This window comes from Laccaria bicolor, genomic scaffold (genome assembly GCF_000143565.1).
Source record: "Laccaria bicolor S238N-H82 LACBIscaffold_5 genomic scaffold, whole genome shotgun sequence".
NCBI classification, from domain to species: domain Eukaryota; kingdom Fungi; phylum Basidiomycota; class Agaricomycetes; order Agaricales; family Hydnangiaceae; genus Laccaria; species Laccaria bicolor.
In genome coordinates, this window is record NW_001889876.1 from 2,034,945 (window position 1) to 2,048,118 (window position 13,174).

At 46.4% G+C, this 13,174-nt stretch overlaps 4 protein-coding genes across 4 annotated transcripts; 1 reads left to right on the forward strand and 3 right to left on the reverse strand.

Annotated features, from left to right (window-relative positions):
- Positions 1-1,154: 1,154 nt before the first annotated feature.
- LACBIDRAFT_324445 (uncharacterized protein) lies at positions 1,155-2,831 on the reverse strand (the record flags this gene model as incomplete). The annotated part of the gene is made up of 3 exons (XM_001877911.1): positions 1,155-1,177; positions 1,198-2,338; positions 2,601-2,831. The coding sequence occupies 3 exons, from the start codon at positions 2,829-2,831 to the stop codon at positions 1,155-1,157; spliced, it is 1,395 nt and encodes a 464-aa protein (XP_001877946.1).
- Positions 2,832-8,635: 5,804 nt separating this feature from the next.
- Positions 8,636-8,950, forward strand: LACBIDRAFT_232388 (uncharacterized protein; the record flags this gene model as incomplete). Its single annotated transcript, XM_001877569.1, has 1 exon — positions 8,636-8,950. A coding segment is annotated over one exon (315 nt), but the record flags the coding sequence as incomplete, so codon positions are not given.
- A 1,890-nt stretch (positions 8,951-10,840) lies between these two features.
- Positions 10,841-11,002, reverse strand: LACBIDRAFT_314218 (uncharacterized protein; the record flags this gene model as incomplete). The annotated part of the gene is made up of 1 exon (XM_001877912.1): positions 10,841-11,002. One exon carries the CDS (start codon positions 11,000-11,002, stop codon positions 10,841-10,843), a length of 162 nt encoding a protein of 53 aa, XP_001877947.1.
- A 16-nt stretch (positions 11,003-11,018) lies between these two features.
- LACBIDRAFT_324447 (uncharacterized protein) lies at positions 11,019-11,694 on the reverse strand (the record flags this gene model as incomplete). Its single annotated transcript, XM_001877913.1, has 4 exons — positions 11,019-11,219; positions 11,284-11,367; positions 11,426-11,438; positions 11,606-11,694. The coding sequence occupies 4 exons, from the start codon at positions 11,692-11,694 to the stop codon at positions 11,019-11,021; spliced, it is 387 nt and encodes a 128-aa protein (XP_001877948.1).
- Between the last annotated feature and the right edge of the window lie 1,480 nt (positions 11,695-13,174).

The window sequence follows — 13,174 nt, forward strand, 5'->3', positions numbered from 1 at the left end:
GCTGCAGCATTTACTTTTGACATTATGTACAAATTGTCTTTCACATCAAGAAAGGCTATTCTATGCCTTCATATTGATAGCTACTGTCCTATCTCAAATCATGGTTCTGGGTCCATGTGGATATGGTTTGAAGGATTAAATTGCTTTACATATTACTACTGCCAAATGATTAGTTTTTGACATCATACCCAAGTTGCCTTTCACATCAGGACAGGCTATTCTCTGATTTCACATCATGCCCAAGTTGGCTTTCAAGCCAGAAAAAGCCATTCATAGTAATATCTACTTGCCTGTCCCAAACCTAGTCAACTGTGATATCAGCTCTCTCAGGGCAATAGGATGAGCTGATTGGTCCCTGGAAGTATCCTTAAGTCAGGTCATGATGTAAGTTAACAATGTATTGAGACAGAACAGTAGATATTACTATGAATGGCTTTTTCTGGCTTGAAAGCCCAGGGCAGTTAGTAGGAATCACCCACCAACACTGAGAGGCCCGACAATACAAACAGGCCATAGTTGATGGTGCCTGCTGATGGGCCGATGAGGGCCAATAACCCTGTGTTGATGAATTGGCCGATGTGATCCCACTATCAAGGTAAAGAAGGGTCGGCCAGCTACGTAGATTTAGCATACACCGATCAGTAGGAAGCTGCCCCAGGAAGTCAAGTCCCTGTATTTGTATATCGGCTGATAGCTAAGCTATGCAAGGTCAGCTGACAGTTTTGAACATTGTATTTGTATATCAGATAGTTAAGCTATGCAAGGTCGGCTGACAGTTTTGAACATTGTATTTGTATATCGGCTGATGGAAGATGCAAGGTCGGCTGACAGTTGTGAACATTGCTGGGCTCAGTACTTTACCCTCCCCCATGAGTTCCGGCGGACTCCAGCGGACTCCCATAGAATGTCGGAATTCCATCCGGAGTCCGCCGGAATGGTAGGAATCTCAAATTCCAGTGGATTCCGCCGGATTCTGAATGGAATTCCAATGGATTCCGCTGGATTCTGAATGGAATTCCAATGGATTCCACCGGAATCTGAATGGAATTCATGCCTATCATATTTATTGTAAGTCTAATGTAGTCAGCCAATTTATTATTATATTTTGTCCTATAATAACCTCACAAGTTTCTTCTTAGAACAGTTATATAGATTCAAATTCTCATATATTGAAGTGCTACACAAAGATTATTTTACTGTATTCTAAGTTGAAAGAAGGGGGGGGGGAGGGGGGCAGAAATAAATGGGGGTGGAGGAAGGAAGGGATGGGCAGGGAAAAGGAAGGGGGAAGGGAGTAGGGATAGGGAAAAGGAAGGGGGAAGGGAGTAGGGACAGGGAAAAGGAAGGGGGAAGGGAGTAGGGATAGGGAAAAGGAAGGGGGAAGGGAGTAGGGACAGGGAAAAGGAAGGGGGAAGGGAGTAGGGATAGGGAAAAGGAAGGGGGAAGGGAGTAGGGACAGGGAAAAGGAAGGGGGAAGGGAGTAGGGACAGGGAAAAGGAAGGGGGAAGGGAGTAGGGACAGGGAAAAGGAAGGGGGAAGGGAGTAGGGACAGGGAAAAGGAAGGGGGAAGGGAGTATGGACAGGGAAAAGGAAGGGGGAAGGGAGTAGGGACAGAGAAATGAGGAGGGAAAGAGGGAGGAGAGAGGAAAGGGGTACATGGAGGGACAGGGGAAGGGAAAAGGAAAGCAGGAAGGGGGGAGGGAAAGAAAAGGGGGAGGAGGAACACTCGTCGCCGTGTGTACGTGGTGGAGCGGGACGCGCTCGTCGTCGTTGACGTGGCCGTCCGTTGGCATCGTCGACGTCGTCCGTTGGCGTCGTCGTCCATTGGAGGCGTCGTCGTCGTCGTCGTCCGTTGGCGTCGCGTCCGTTGGCGTCGTCGTCCGTTGGCGTCGTCGTCATCCGTTGGCATCGTCGTCGTCGTCCGTTGGCATCGTCGTCGTCGTCCGTTGACGTGGTGGTGGTCCGTTGGCGTCGTCGTTGGCGTCCGTTGACGTGGCGGTGGTCCATCGACGTGGTCGTGCACGTCGTTGTTGGCGTGTCCGTTGACGTCGTCGTGCGCGTCGTCGTTGGCGTGGGCGTGGGCATCCGTTGACGTGGTGGGCTTCGCTTGTCGTTGGTAGGGAGTGATGGGGTGGTGGTGTGGGCGCTCGTGTCGTTTGGTCGTTGTTGTGTGCTGTCCGTTGCCGTCTGTTCGTGGTGGTGGGTGGTCGTTGTGGGCGTCGTCGCCGTTCGCCGTCGTTGTGGGCGGTCGTCGCCGTTCGCCGTTGTGTGTGCTGGTGGTGGTGGTGCGCTGGTCGTGGTGATGGTGGTGGTTGTGGTTGTGGTTGACAGCAAAACACTGATGGTGATGGTGACGCCGGCGAACACCACAACTTGTTTAGGAAGGTGGCCGTGAGGGTGGGTTGTATGGAATAAATGTTTGTAGAATTTTAACGGCCGTATGGTGTAGTGGAAATATTGCTGCTTGGACGTGACCTTCCCCGAGGCTAGAGTTCAATCCTTATGCATCCACTTATTTTTATATATATTATAATAACAACAACAAATATTGGAATCCATTGGAATCTCTCGGAATCTGTTGGAATTTGACTGGAATATACTTTCCATTGGAATTCCATGGAATCTGGTTGGAATTCCAATGGATTCCAATGGAAACTGTTCCGGGAGGCTCCCGGATTCCGACCATTTCCACCAGATTCCGTTGGATTCCATTGGAATTTCCATGGAATTGGAAACCAGAATGGCTGAGGCTCCAGCCAACTAGTTTCCGTTGGAATTCCATGGAATTCCGACATTCCGCTTGGAATCCGCTGGATTCCGCCGGAACTCATGGGGGATGGTAAAGACCTCGACGAGGGGGGGGGGGAAGTGCAAGCATGAGCAGCAGCGATGGAGATGACGACAATGACGACAATGACTGAATGGGCTAGGCCGGGCCCTGTACCATTGACCCATAATTCCGGTTTCACCTCAGCCACCTCCAATTCCTTTGCCCTGCTCTCAAATCTTGCTCATTTCGTTTAAAATCACTCTCATATTGTAGCTGGGATACACGTTGATACTGTTGTACCTTTTTGTTTGTGAAATTTTATTTATTCCTTTCAGTGCATGATTTCTACGATTTGGGTGTGTCATTGGCACATGCATGACTGTAGTCAAGAGACAGGAAACAGAAGAACTTGAGAGCCCCAAGCAAAGAACAGACTCCCAATGAACAGCAGAAGAATAAAACAAGAGCGCTTGAAGAGTGGCAATGGCTAATGTGGATGGCAAAACCTCCGAAAGCATTCGCCACTCGCCGCCCTGGCGAGTCAAGTAGGGGAGAGCTTGGCAAATGCCGGCGAATGTTGGCAAAGCTGGCAAATGAAAAAATTTGAATTTCTGTCGTTTTGCTCAAGGTAGTATCCTGTTATCATCTTTGATTTTTTTTCTCAGGAATGGCAATCATTTTTTCGTCACTCCTGAGGGCTTTGGGTCAACTTTGGGTCTGCATCAGTAATGTAAAGGTCAAAATTGGATGGGATCAATGGATTGGAGTGTCCAAATCAGGAACAACAATTGGTTTTCAAAGGGAAATTGGGGTGTTTGGCCTGCAGTTAGAATTTTCCGACACTGGAAACCATAGATGATACTTTATGCACCCATAAATGTCTGTAATTCTCTGAAATTTTGACAGATTTCACCAGGTCTCTCCACCCTTTTTTGATTTTTTGACTCGCCAGCCGGCGATTGCCAGCTGGTGAAACTGGCATGGCGAGCTGGCGAGAAGTTGCCAACAACACTAGCAATAGCTTCAGGAGTCAGGCCCGCAAGGCACGTGCAAGGTGTGACGTGTCACAATATTTTCCGCATATCCTCAGCCTTTTATCTTCAGAAGATATTTTTATTATATTCACGATCTAAGCTGTAGTCAGATGGTGATGTTATTGAAGAAGAAATTTTGAATTTCTTCTTCATTTCCTCGCTGATATTATCCCTGAATAATTTATTATTTTATCTATGATTTATTCTTAATATCTTCCATGAATAAATAGGCCAATGCCCCCAGTGATAGTTGAACAAACTCTCCCCGAAATTTTCAGAGCTTCGCATCCACTGGGGTAGACCATTCTACATAGACTGATGGTGGACTTGGCCTTTTCCGACTTTCCACCAACCTCATATAAACAGCTCATCAATCCCTGACCGTGTTATCTAGACACATCCCTGAACCTGCCCACCTTTGTCGCACCTTCGCCTGCCCAAAGGCCTGCCCCTCTTTGTTGCACCCTGGTCCGCCTTTTGCCACCCATCCTCATAATAGGATGCTAGCAGCGGACCTAACATGGCCATTCAAAAATGAGCGCACTGGCTCAAAGCTTGAGGTGTAGCAAGAGCCATCAGCTTATATAACATAGATTTAACTTTAAGTGTCTGCTCAGGGCGGTTTCTTCATCGTTGTTCGCTACTCGCCGTTTCCAAAGATGAGCTCGAGTAAATCTTTTCTTTGTGGCTTTAATTTGATGCACTCTTCAGTAACTCATAGCTAGAACTCAAATATAATGTTTCCTCAATTTCTTTTAACAGTGAAAGCTTTGTGATTGACTTAAAAATGCCCTACTAGTTTGGGGCCGATGATGCCAAACATCATTTGGCGTCGTCGCATACAACACAGGAGAATACCGGAGAATTTCAGGGTGTGTCAAATCAGGGTTTAGTTAACATGAGAGAGCTGGACCCTGGTGCCTGTGCCTTCTCTGTGGACTCTGTAGACTGGTCTACCCCAGTGGCTGACATGCCCTCGAAATTTTGATGGGTTCGCCGGCCACGGCGTCATGTGATGCCACATGCTCAACTTGTGAGTCTGACACTGCTGAACCAGCCTCCTCAACCCACTCTACCTCACTCTACATGAAAAATACTTCATGCTAACTCCCAGTACATGTCTTCATCACTATCATCCTCCCATCTACTCACCGGCTGCAGTAGGTATAACAAACCTGAACGAATGGCGGACAAGTAGGAATTCATGGTTTGGGGTTGAAGCACGCGAGGTCTCAGACTTTCAACCCACTCGACAATGACCCTGGCATGTATTTCCCAGGCTCGTCAAGCAAATCAGGATGAATTCGGGTGAAATCAATGAAGGAACGCTGGCCTGTGGAATTGCTTTTTGTCATCTTGCTTGCTGGAGCCTCAAGGTCCAGTGAGTGTGCGTTCCTAATCCAAGTTTTTGCCTGAAACAGAACCATTGAGGCTAGTTGTTGTGATGGAGTGTCCACACATGTCAGTATCATCCCCAGCTGGCAGTTGGCCCAAGTGCTGCTGACGGATCCTGTTCTATGATGAACATGCTGAGATCAACCTGTAGCGCTGTAGGGGTGACTCTGTGGTATGTTTCGTCATTACATCTATTCATCGAGGCTAGTTGAACTGGTGTCCTCCAACAGCCCCTCTTCGTGCATAAACTTTATCAAATGGACTACAGTCGTAACACAAAAGAGTTTTCCATGCTAGATAGATTCATTTCCCAAGTAAGCAGCATACAACCAAGATGACCCTTTAATATTTGATCTGTATCTCTTACAACCACAGGAAAATCTCAACAGGCCAACAGTCACCCGAGCAGCGAACAACTAACCAAAAGCTGGTACCTCCAATGTCAACACTAGCAGCTAATCCTTCTGGTATGGGCGCATGGCCGCGAGAGGTTGGCATACATTGCGTATTATGGAATAGTGGAGACAGGCTTTCAGCATCTGGGCTGTTGGCGTGAAAGGTATCTTTGGTCTCATCTACGAGGAGACGTCCGGTGTTTAGAAAATATTCCTTGAAAATGTGGGTCACCTCACTTGTCGCCTTCATCGTGTCTCTGACCCATCATTCCAAGGTTACTTGCGACTCAGTAATGTACACAGAGCATGCTGAGCGGAAGATAGTCATGGCACTCGACGTTGTATATGCCTTGAAACATTCAGGGTGTACGCTATACTGTTTTGGAGCATTGATGTGATTGTTTTGTCATCTACATGTCCCCAGGTTGTATTTTATTTTATCTATTTCTTCTCCACATCTTGGATTCATCGCGCATGTCAACACTCAGATTTATTGCTGCCAGTGTATCCGTTACCATAATTTAATATCATTCATCTATCAAAGATTCACTCCTCGACTGTTTGATTGAGTTGAGTCTCTGCACCCGACACAAGGGGGCCCCGGGATGTCGACCTGTGACCCAAGGTAGGTGGGGGGGGGGACCTCCAGCAGGCCTTAAAAAAATTTAGTATATAAGCTTCGAAAATCTATATTCAGGGCCCTGTAGCAACCCTAGATGCATCAGCGGCACCTCCAATGCAGTTGAATGGTTGATAACTTACCAATAACTTACCATGGAAGTCAGTGTGTAAAGGAAATGAAAAATCTGTTGTCCCTCCCAGTTTTCTTGCTCAGCTCGGACTTGCATGGCAAAAGTAAATGTGAAAAAAAGCTGGATTTGCACACCTGAAAAGGGAGCAGTGATTCATTTTAAGGTTCACGCGTTCAGCCAGAAATTTCTTCAACAGAGCGGTGGGAAAAACATACCCTTTTTGGACAAAAACATACCTTATTTAGAAGGAGTGATGGGGGGGGGACGTCACAGACAGCTTACAAAAGAAAATCTACCCCGTGTTGTTTCTGAAATCCCGGGGCCCCCTTGGCCTGACAAATAGCCTTCGTCCGCCACGACAACATTCGTTCTGTCACATTCGGCTCATGTCCTCTATGATAACATGAGGGGCAAGGTAACAGTGGACAATTGGAGTGAATTCACTGTAGCGTTGACCTGGTCATTGAGAACTCAATTTGACCATATGCCAGGGGTTTCTTGAAACCCCCTCAGAAACCCTGGGTTTCTACCAGAAAGGGGGGTTTCTGAATAGTTTTACCTGTACCAATAGGCAATGATATGAAAAGGAATACGTAGGCGTGAAAGAGAGGCAAAGAAAGAAGGAAGGAAATATCGTCTTCGAATGTATGTAATAATATAATCATTATCGATTTCATGCCCTATCGTTAGATTATCAGCTGTAATGCTCTGACATAATTCGAATGGGCGCGAGAATGTACCTCCAACTGCACATCTAACATTAACCAGATACATGAATTCATACATCGACAGGGGCGCAGTAGCAGAGAGTCTTTCATAGATACATACATATATGCGCCCTAAACTCAGATTGCGACTTGGAGGAAGCAAGTCAGATGTTACAAACGAGGCCTGGATGTCGGACCGCTGTTGAACAAAAGATGACGCATGTGCATGAGGGTGGTGAGCTCCTGAGGGCTGAATGATAACAGCATGGGATGGAAAGGAATCGAATACTGAGGACCACCATCAAACAAAAGATGAGGCGTGTGCATGACGATTTAGGGGAAGGGCTGAGAGAGCCGAATGATAATAGCATGAGATTAGAGGAATTGAATACTATTCAAGGGAGCGAGGACCACAAAAGATGAGGCCTGTGCATGACGTTCTGAGGCGAGGGTGGCGAGCTGCTGAGAGGGCTGAATGTGTTCTTTGAGACGCGGTTTGGGAAGTGGTGTGAGACCGCTTAATTGCCCGATTCGTTTGGGTTGACGGGGGCGTTGCCCCAGTTGATTAGAGGGGCTGGTGAGTAATTTCTTTCTTCTTCTTTGAACACAGATCCATCGATTTCCATGACTGAATCATCTTCATGTTGGCTTGGTTGTTGCATAGGTTCCGGCGGCGCTTTACAAGTTTTAAGATGTCTCCGGAGAGCAGTCGGAGTAGTAAATCCTTTCAAGCAACGACAAAGGTTGTCCTTGATGCCCTGGTGAACTTTGACATGGTCTAGAAGATAGTGATAAGCGCATGTGCAACAACGTCTGCAGAAGGGAGCTTACTCTTCAAGTTGGCATTTGTAGTGAAGGTTTGGGCGCATAACCTGCAAGAAAATCTCGCTAGTCTGGTCCTCCTTGCTTGACTTTCCTCTATCCTTGTCGCCGACGCAACTGTCTTGTGAGTGTCGGGGATGAAGGTGATATCTTCAGTATCTGGAAGGAGGGCGCCAAAAAGCCCTTTCGAAGAGTGCGTCTTGTGATGAGGCAGGGTGCTATATACAAAATCTGAAAGGAACTACATCTCCTTCCGAATCCAAAAACTGAAGAACAATTCTTCCTTCAAAGAATTGTTCTCCCTTCCAGCTGGTGATTGTGGCTGTGACAACAAATCTGACCAGCAACACATTTCAAACAAAGTGAGTTTTCGGTTGGCTCTCCTCATTGAGGGTCTACGGACTGACTAGCTTTCAAGCTTAAAACGGACGATTTAGATAATAAACATCATGTTCTACTCAATGCCATCATCAGGGTCATATTATGGCGAAGGAAAAATGACGATAACGACTTGAAAGGCTCCTCCCCTCCCCAGCTCATGAAACAGTCGACTGACAATCGCGATGACAATGCCAAACCTGACTTGCTTGACGCTTCTGCCAAGGCGAACTTGGAATCTTTGAAAGGAAAACTCATTCACAGGGATACCCAAGTTAATGTCCATGCGCCTTCTAATGATGAAGATTATCTCATGTCAGATGCCACCTCCGAGCTTACCTCTCAAAGGTATGGACAGCAGACTGCAAGTGGGGGAGGTGTCATGCCTCTAACCGACTTAAGTGAACCAGATGCATCTCCATTGGTTAGGGAGCTGTTAGGGAACACGATAGGTCGTTATCATGTCTTCGTAGGGGATCTTAGCCCAGAGGTCAATGACGACAATCTGGCAATGGCCTTCAGTGCTTTTGGCACCATGTCGGATGCCCGTGTCATGTGGGACAAGAATTCTGGAAAATCTCGCGGCTATGGCTTCCTTGCCTTCGTAGACAAGACAGACGCAGAGCAGGCCATCGCGACGATGAATGGCAAAAGGCTGGGCTCTGGGGAAATCCGTTTCAATTGGGCAAATCAACGAATTTCTCGCACCACCACTGCTTCTTCTCGTCGACCAGTTACGAGCAGTAGTGCACTTGCCCCTTCGGGTTCTGAATATTCACTTCATGACTCGCTAACTTTGTTAGGTGAATCAAGAAATGATAGACCCTTCATCGATGGGGGCTTCCTAGAGGGATGGGAGGCCCTGATTTACGGTCCTGATTTTGCCAAGTCGTGGAACACTGGCCCCTCGGAAGGGCCTTTTGGCAGTCTCCTTTCAGATTTTGTATATAGCACCCTGCCTCATCACAAGACGCACTCTTCGAAAGGGCTTTTTGGCGCCCTCCTTCCAGATACTGAAGATATCACCTTCATCCCCGACACTCACAAGACAGTTGCGTCGGCGACAAGGATAGAGGAAAGTCAAGCAAGGAGGACCAGACTAGCGAGATTTTCTTGCAGGTTATGCGCCCAAACCTTCACTACAAATGCCAACTTGAAGAGTAAGCTCCCTTCTGCAGACGTTGTTGCACATGCGCTTATCACTATCTTCTAGACCATGTCAAAGTTCACCAGGGCATCAAGGACAACCTTTGTCGTTGCTTGAAAGGATTTACTACTCCGACTGCTCTCCGGAGACATCTTAAAACTTGTAAAGCGCCGCCGGAACCTATGCAACAACCAAGCCAACATGAAGATGATTCAGTCATGGAAATCGATGGATCTGTGTTCAAAGAAGAAGAAAGAAATTACTCACCAGCCCCTCTAATCAACTGGGGCAACGCCCCCGTCAACCCAAACGAATCGGGCAATTAAGCGGTCTCACACCACTTCCCAAACCGCGTCTCAAAGAACACATTCAGCCCTCTCAGCAGCTCGCCACCCTCGCCTCAGAACGTCATGCACAGGCCTCATCTTTTGTGGTCCTCGCTCCCTTGAATAGTATTCAATTCCTCTAATCTCATGCTATTATCATTCGGCTCTCTCAGCCCTTCCCCTAAATCGTCATGCACACGCCTCATCTTTTGTTTGATGGTGGTCCTCAGTATTCGATTCCTTTCCATCCCATGCTGTTATCATTCAGCCCTCAGGAGCTCACCACCCTCATGCACATGCGTCATCTTTTGTTCAACAGCGGTCCGACATCCAGGCCTCGTTTGTAACATCTGACTTGCTTCCTCCAAGTCGCAATCTGAGTTTAGGGCGCATATATGTATGTATCTATGAAAGACTCTCTGCTACTGTGCCCCTGTCGATGTATGAATTCATGTATCTGGTTAATGTTAGATGTGCAGTTGGAGGTACATTCTCGCGCCCATTCGAATTATGTCAGAGTATTACAGCTGATAATCTAACGATAGGGCGTGAAATCGATAATGATTATATTATTACATACATTCGAAGACGATATTTCCTTCCTTCTTTCTTTGCCTCTCTTTCACGCCTACGTATTCCTTTTCATATCATTGCCTATTGGTACAGGTAAAACTATTCAGAAACCCCCCTTTCTGGTAGAAACCCAGGGTTTCCGAGGGGGTTTCAAGAAACCCCTGGCATATGGTCAAATTGAGTTCTCAATGACCAGGTCAACGCTACAGTGAATTCACTCCAATTGTCCACTGTTACCTTGCCCCTCATGTTATCATAGAGGACATAAGCTGAATGTGACAGAATGAATGTCTATCGCTACAGCATTGGTCAATGATGACAAATGTTGTCGTGGCAGACGAAGGCTATTCTTCGGGTGCAGACTCAACTCAATCAAACAGTCTGGGGGTGAATGTTTGATAGATGAATGATATTAGATTATGATAATGGATACACTGGCAAAAAATCTGAGTGTCGATGCGTGCGATGAATTGAAGATGCGGAGAAGAGATAGATAAAATAAAATACAACCTGGGGACTTGTGGATGACAAAACAATCACATCAATGCTCCAAAACAGTAAGCATACGCCCCGAACGTCCCAAGGCATATACAATGTCGAGTGTTGTGACTGTCTTCCGCTCAGCGTGCTCTGTGTATGTTACTGAGTTGCGAATAACCTTGGAATGATGGGTCAGAGACATGATGAAGGAGGTGACCCACATTTTCAAGGAATACTTTCTAAACACTGGGCGTCATGAGACCAGAAATACCCTGAGAGGCTGAAAGCCCGTTTCCACTATTCCAGAATACACATTGTACGCCAACCTCTCGCGGCCATGCACCTGTACCAGAGGGATTAGCGCTAGCGTTGACGTTGGAGGTACCAGCTTTTGATTGGTTGTTCACTGCTCGGGTGACTGTTGGCCTGTTGAGAGTTTCCTGTGGTTATAGCTAGAGATACAGATTAAATATTGAAGGGTCGTCTTGGTCATATGCTGCTTACTTGGGGAAGGAATTTATCTAGCATGGAAAACTCTTTTGTGTTACAACTGTAGTCCATTTGATAGAGTTTATGTGCGAAGAAGGGCTGTTGGAGGACACCAGTTCAACTAGCCTCGATGAATAGATGTAATAACGAAACATACCACAGAGTCACCCCTACGGCGCTACAGGTTGATCTCAGCATGTTCGTCTTAGAACAGGATCCGTCAGCAGCACTTGGGCCAACCACCAGCTGGGGATGATACTGACACGTGTGAACACTCCATCACAACAACTAGCCTCAATGGTTCTGTTTCAGGCAAAAACTTGGATTAGGAACGCACCCACACCAGACCTTGAGGCCCCAGCGAGCAAGACAACAAAAAGTGATTCTACAGGCCAGCGTTCCTTCATTGATTTCGCCCGAATTCATCCTGATTTGCTTGACGAGCCCAGGAAATACGTGCCAGGGTCATTGTCGAGTGGGTTGAAAGTCTGAGACCTCGTGCACTTCAACCTCAAACGAGGTCTTTACCTTCCCCGGTATAATCCATATGGAATCCATGTGGAATCCATGGAATCCATGAAGAATTCCATATGGAATCCATGGAATCAATGTTGGCTGAGGACACAGCCAGTTTCTGATTCCCTGGACATCATGGATTCCATATGGAATGATGCTGGAATGGTCATGGAATGATTAATTCCATATGGAATGCAGGCATATCCACATGGATTCCATGGAGCAGTCCATATGGATTCCATGGAAGGAATTAATGACTATTATACCATTAGAATACAGTGTCCTTACTATATTTAAGTAAAATAATTTTTTTTACATCTCGAGGAATTGAACTCTCGACCTCGTGAATGTAAACAGCACTCAAGCCAACTGAGCCATGAAGGCATTATTATATGAGAAACTAAAGGTATATATATACTGCTTTTAGGCACGTGCCGCGTCAAACGTGACAGCTGTGGCTGAAGCATTTGTCAGAAAAACCTGGGAAGCCTTATAAGGCAGGTAAGGCACGTAATCACCTGAACGAATTATAATCCAATTATAATCAAGGAGAAATGTACTATAATACAAGACGTGACCATTTTAACGCAAAGGGACAATTGTAAGGTACCACTCAATTGTAAATGAAACAAAAATTTGTAGTGAGCTCATAGCTCAATTGTAATGTGCGATTTTCTTACTAGTCGATCTGCGGATTTGTAGTTGTGTTGTTACTTTGTACTGTTTAACAATTGTTATTAGAGGGAATCGAACTCTGAACCTATTGATTACTTACTTTGTTATGACGTGCTTACTGACTTGGCTATAGTTACCACTTGGTTATGGGGGCATATTTAGCAATAATATCTAGCTTAATTTGTCATGACGAGCGCTAGGCTCACAATACAGTTGATACAGAGCGCTGTTCTCGCTCCTCGTAAACTTAGCTAGATAGGTGAAAGAACAGTAATAAGTAAAAAAGTCAGTCCATAATGCAATAAACAAGTGAATCCAGTCAATTGCAGTAGCTAGACATTGATACAATGCAGATGTAGTAGCTCAGCATGCTCAATCACTGTTCAATGGCTGCTCGTCGATAGTGTTGCCGGAGCTTGGCTCGGCTTGGCTGAGCCACGCGAGCCAAGCCAAAAGTAGCCAAGCGGAGCTGTTCTCACTGCTTGGGTGTCCCCAGCGGCTGCACCCCGCTTATGAGCCAGCTCCTTGATGGGATAGCTGGCTCAGCCACGGCTTGTATCCTATTTTGGAAGTAACAATACAAACAAAACCATAGCTTTGACAGTACAAGCCTTCTTACTCTGAAAATTGACCTCAATATGGACACTGATGTAGCTAATTATTCTGCCAACTTTGAAGGCTGTCAAGCAAGAGCTCGCATGTACAGAGCTGATAT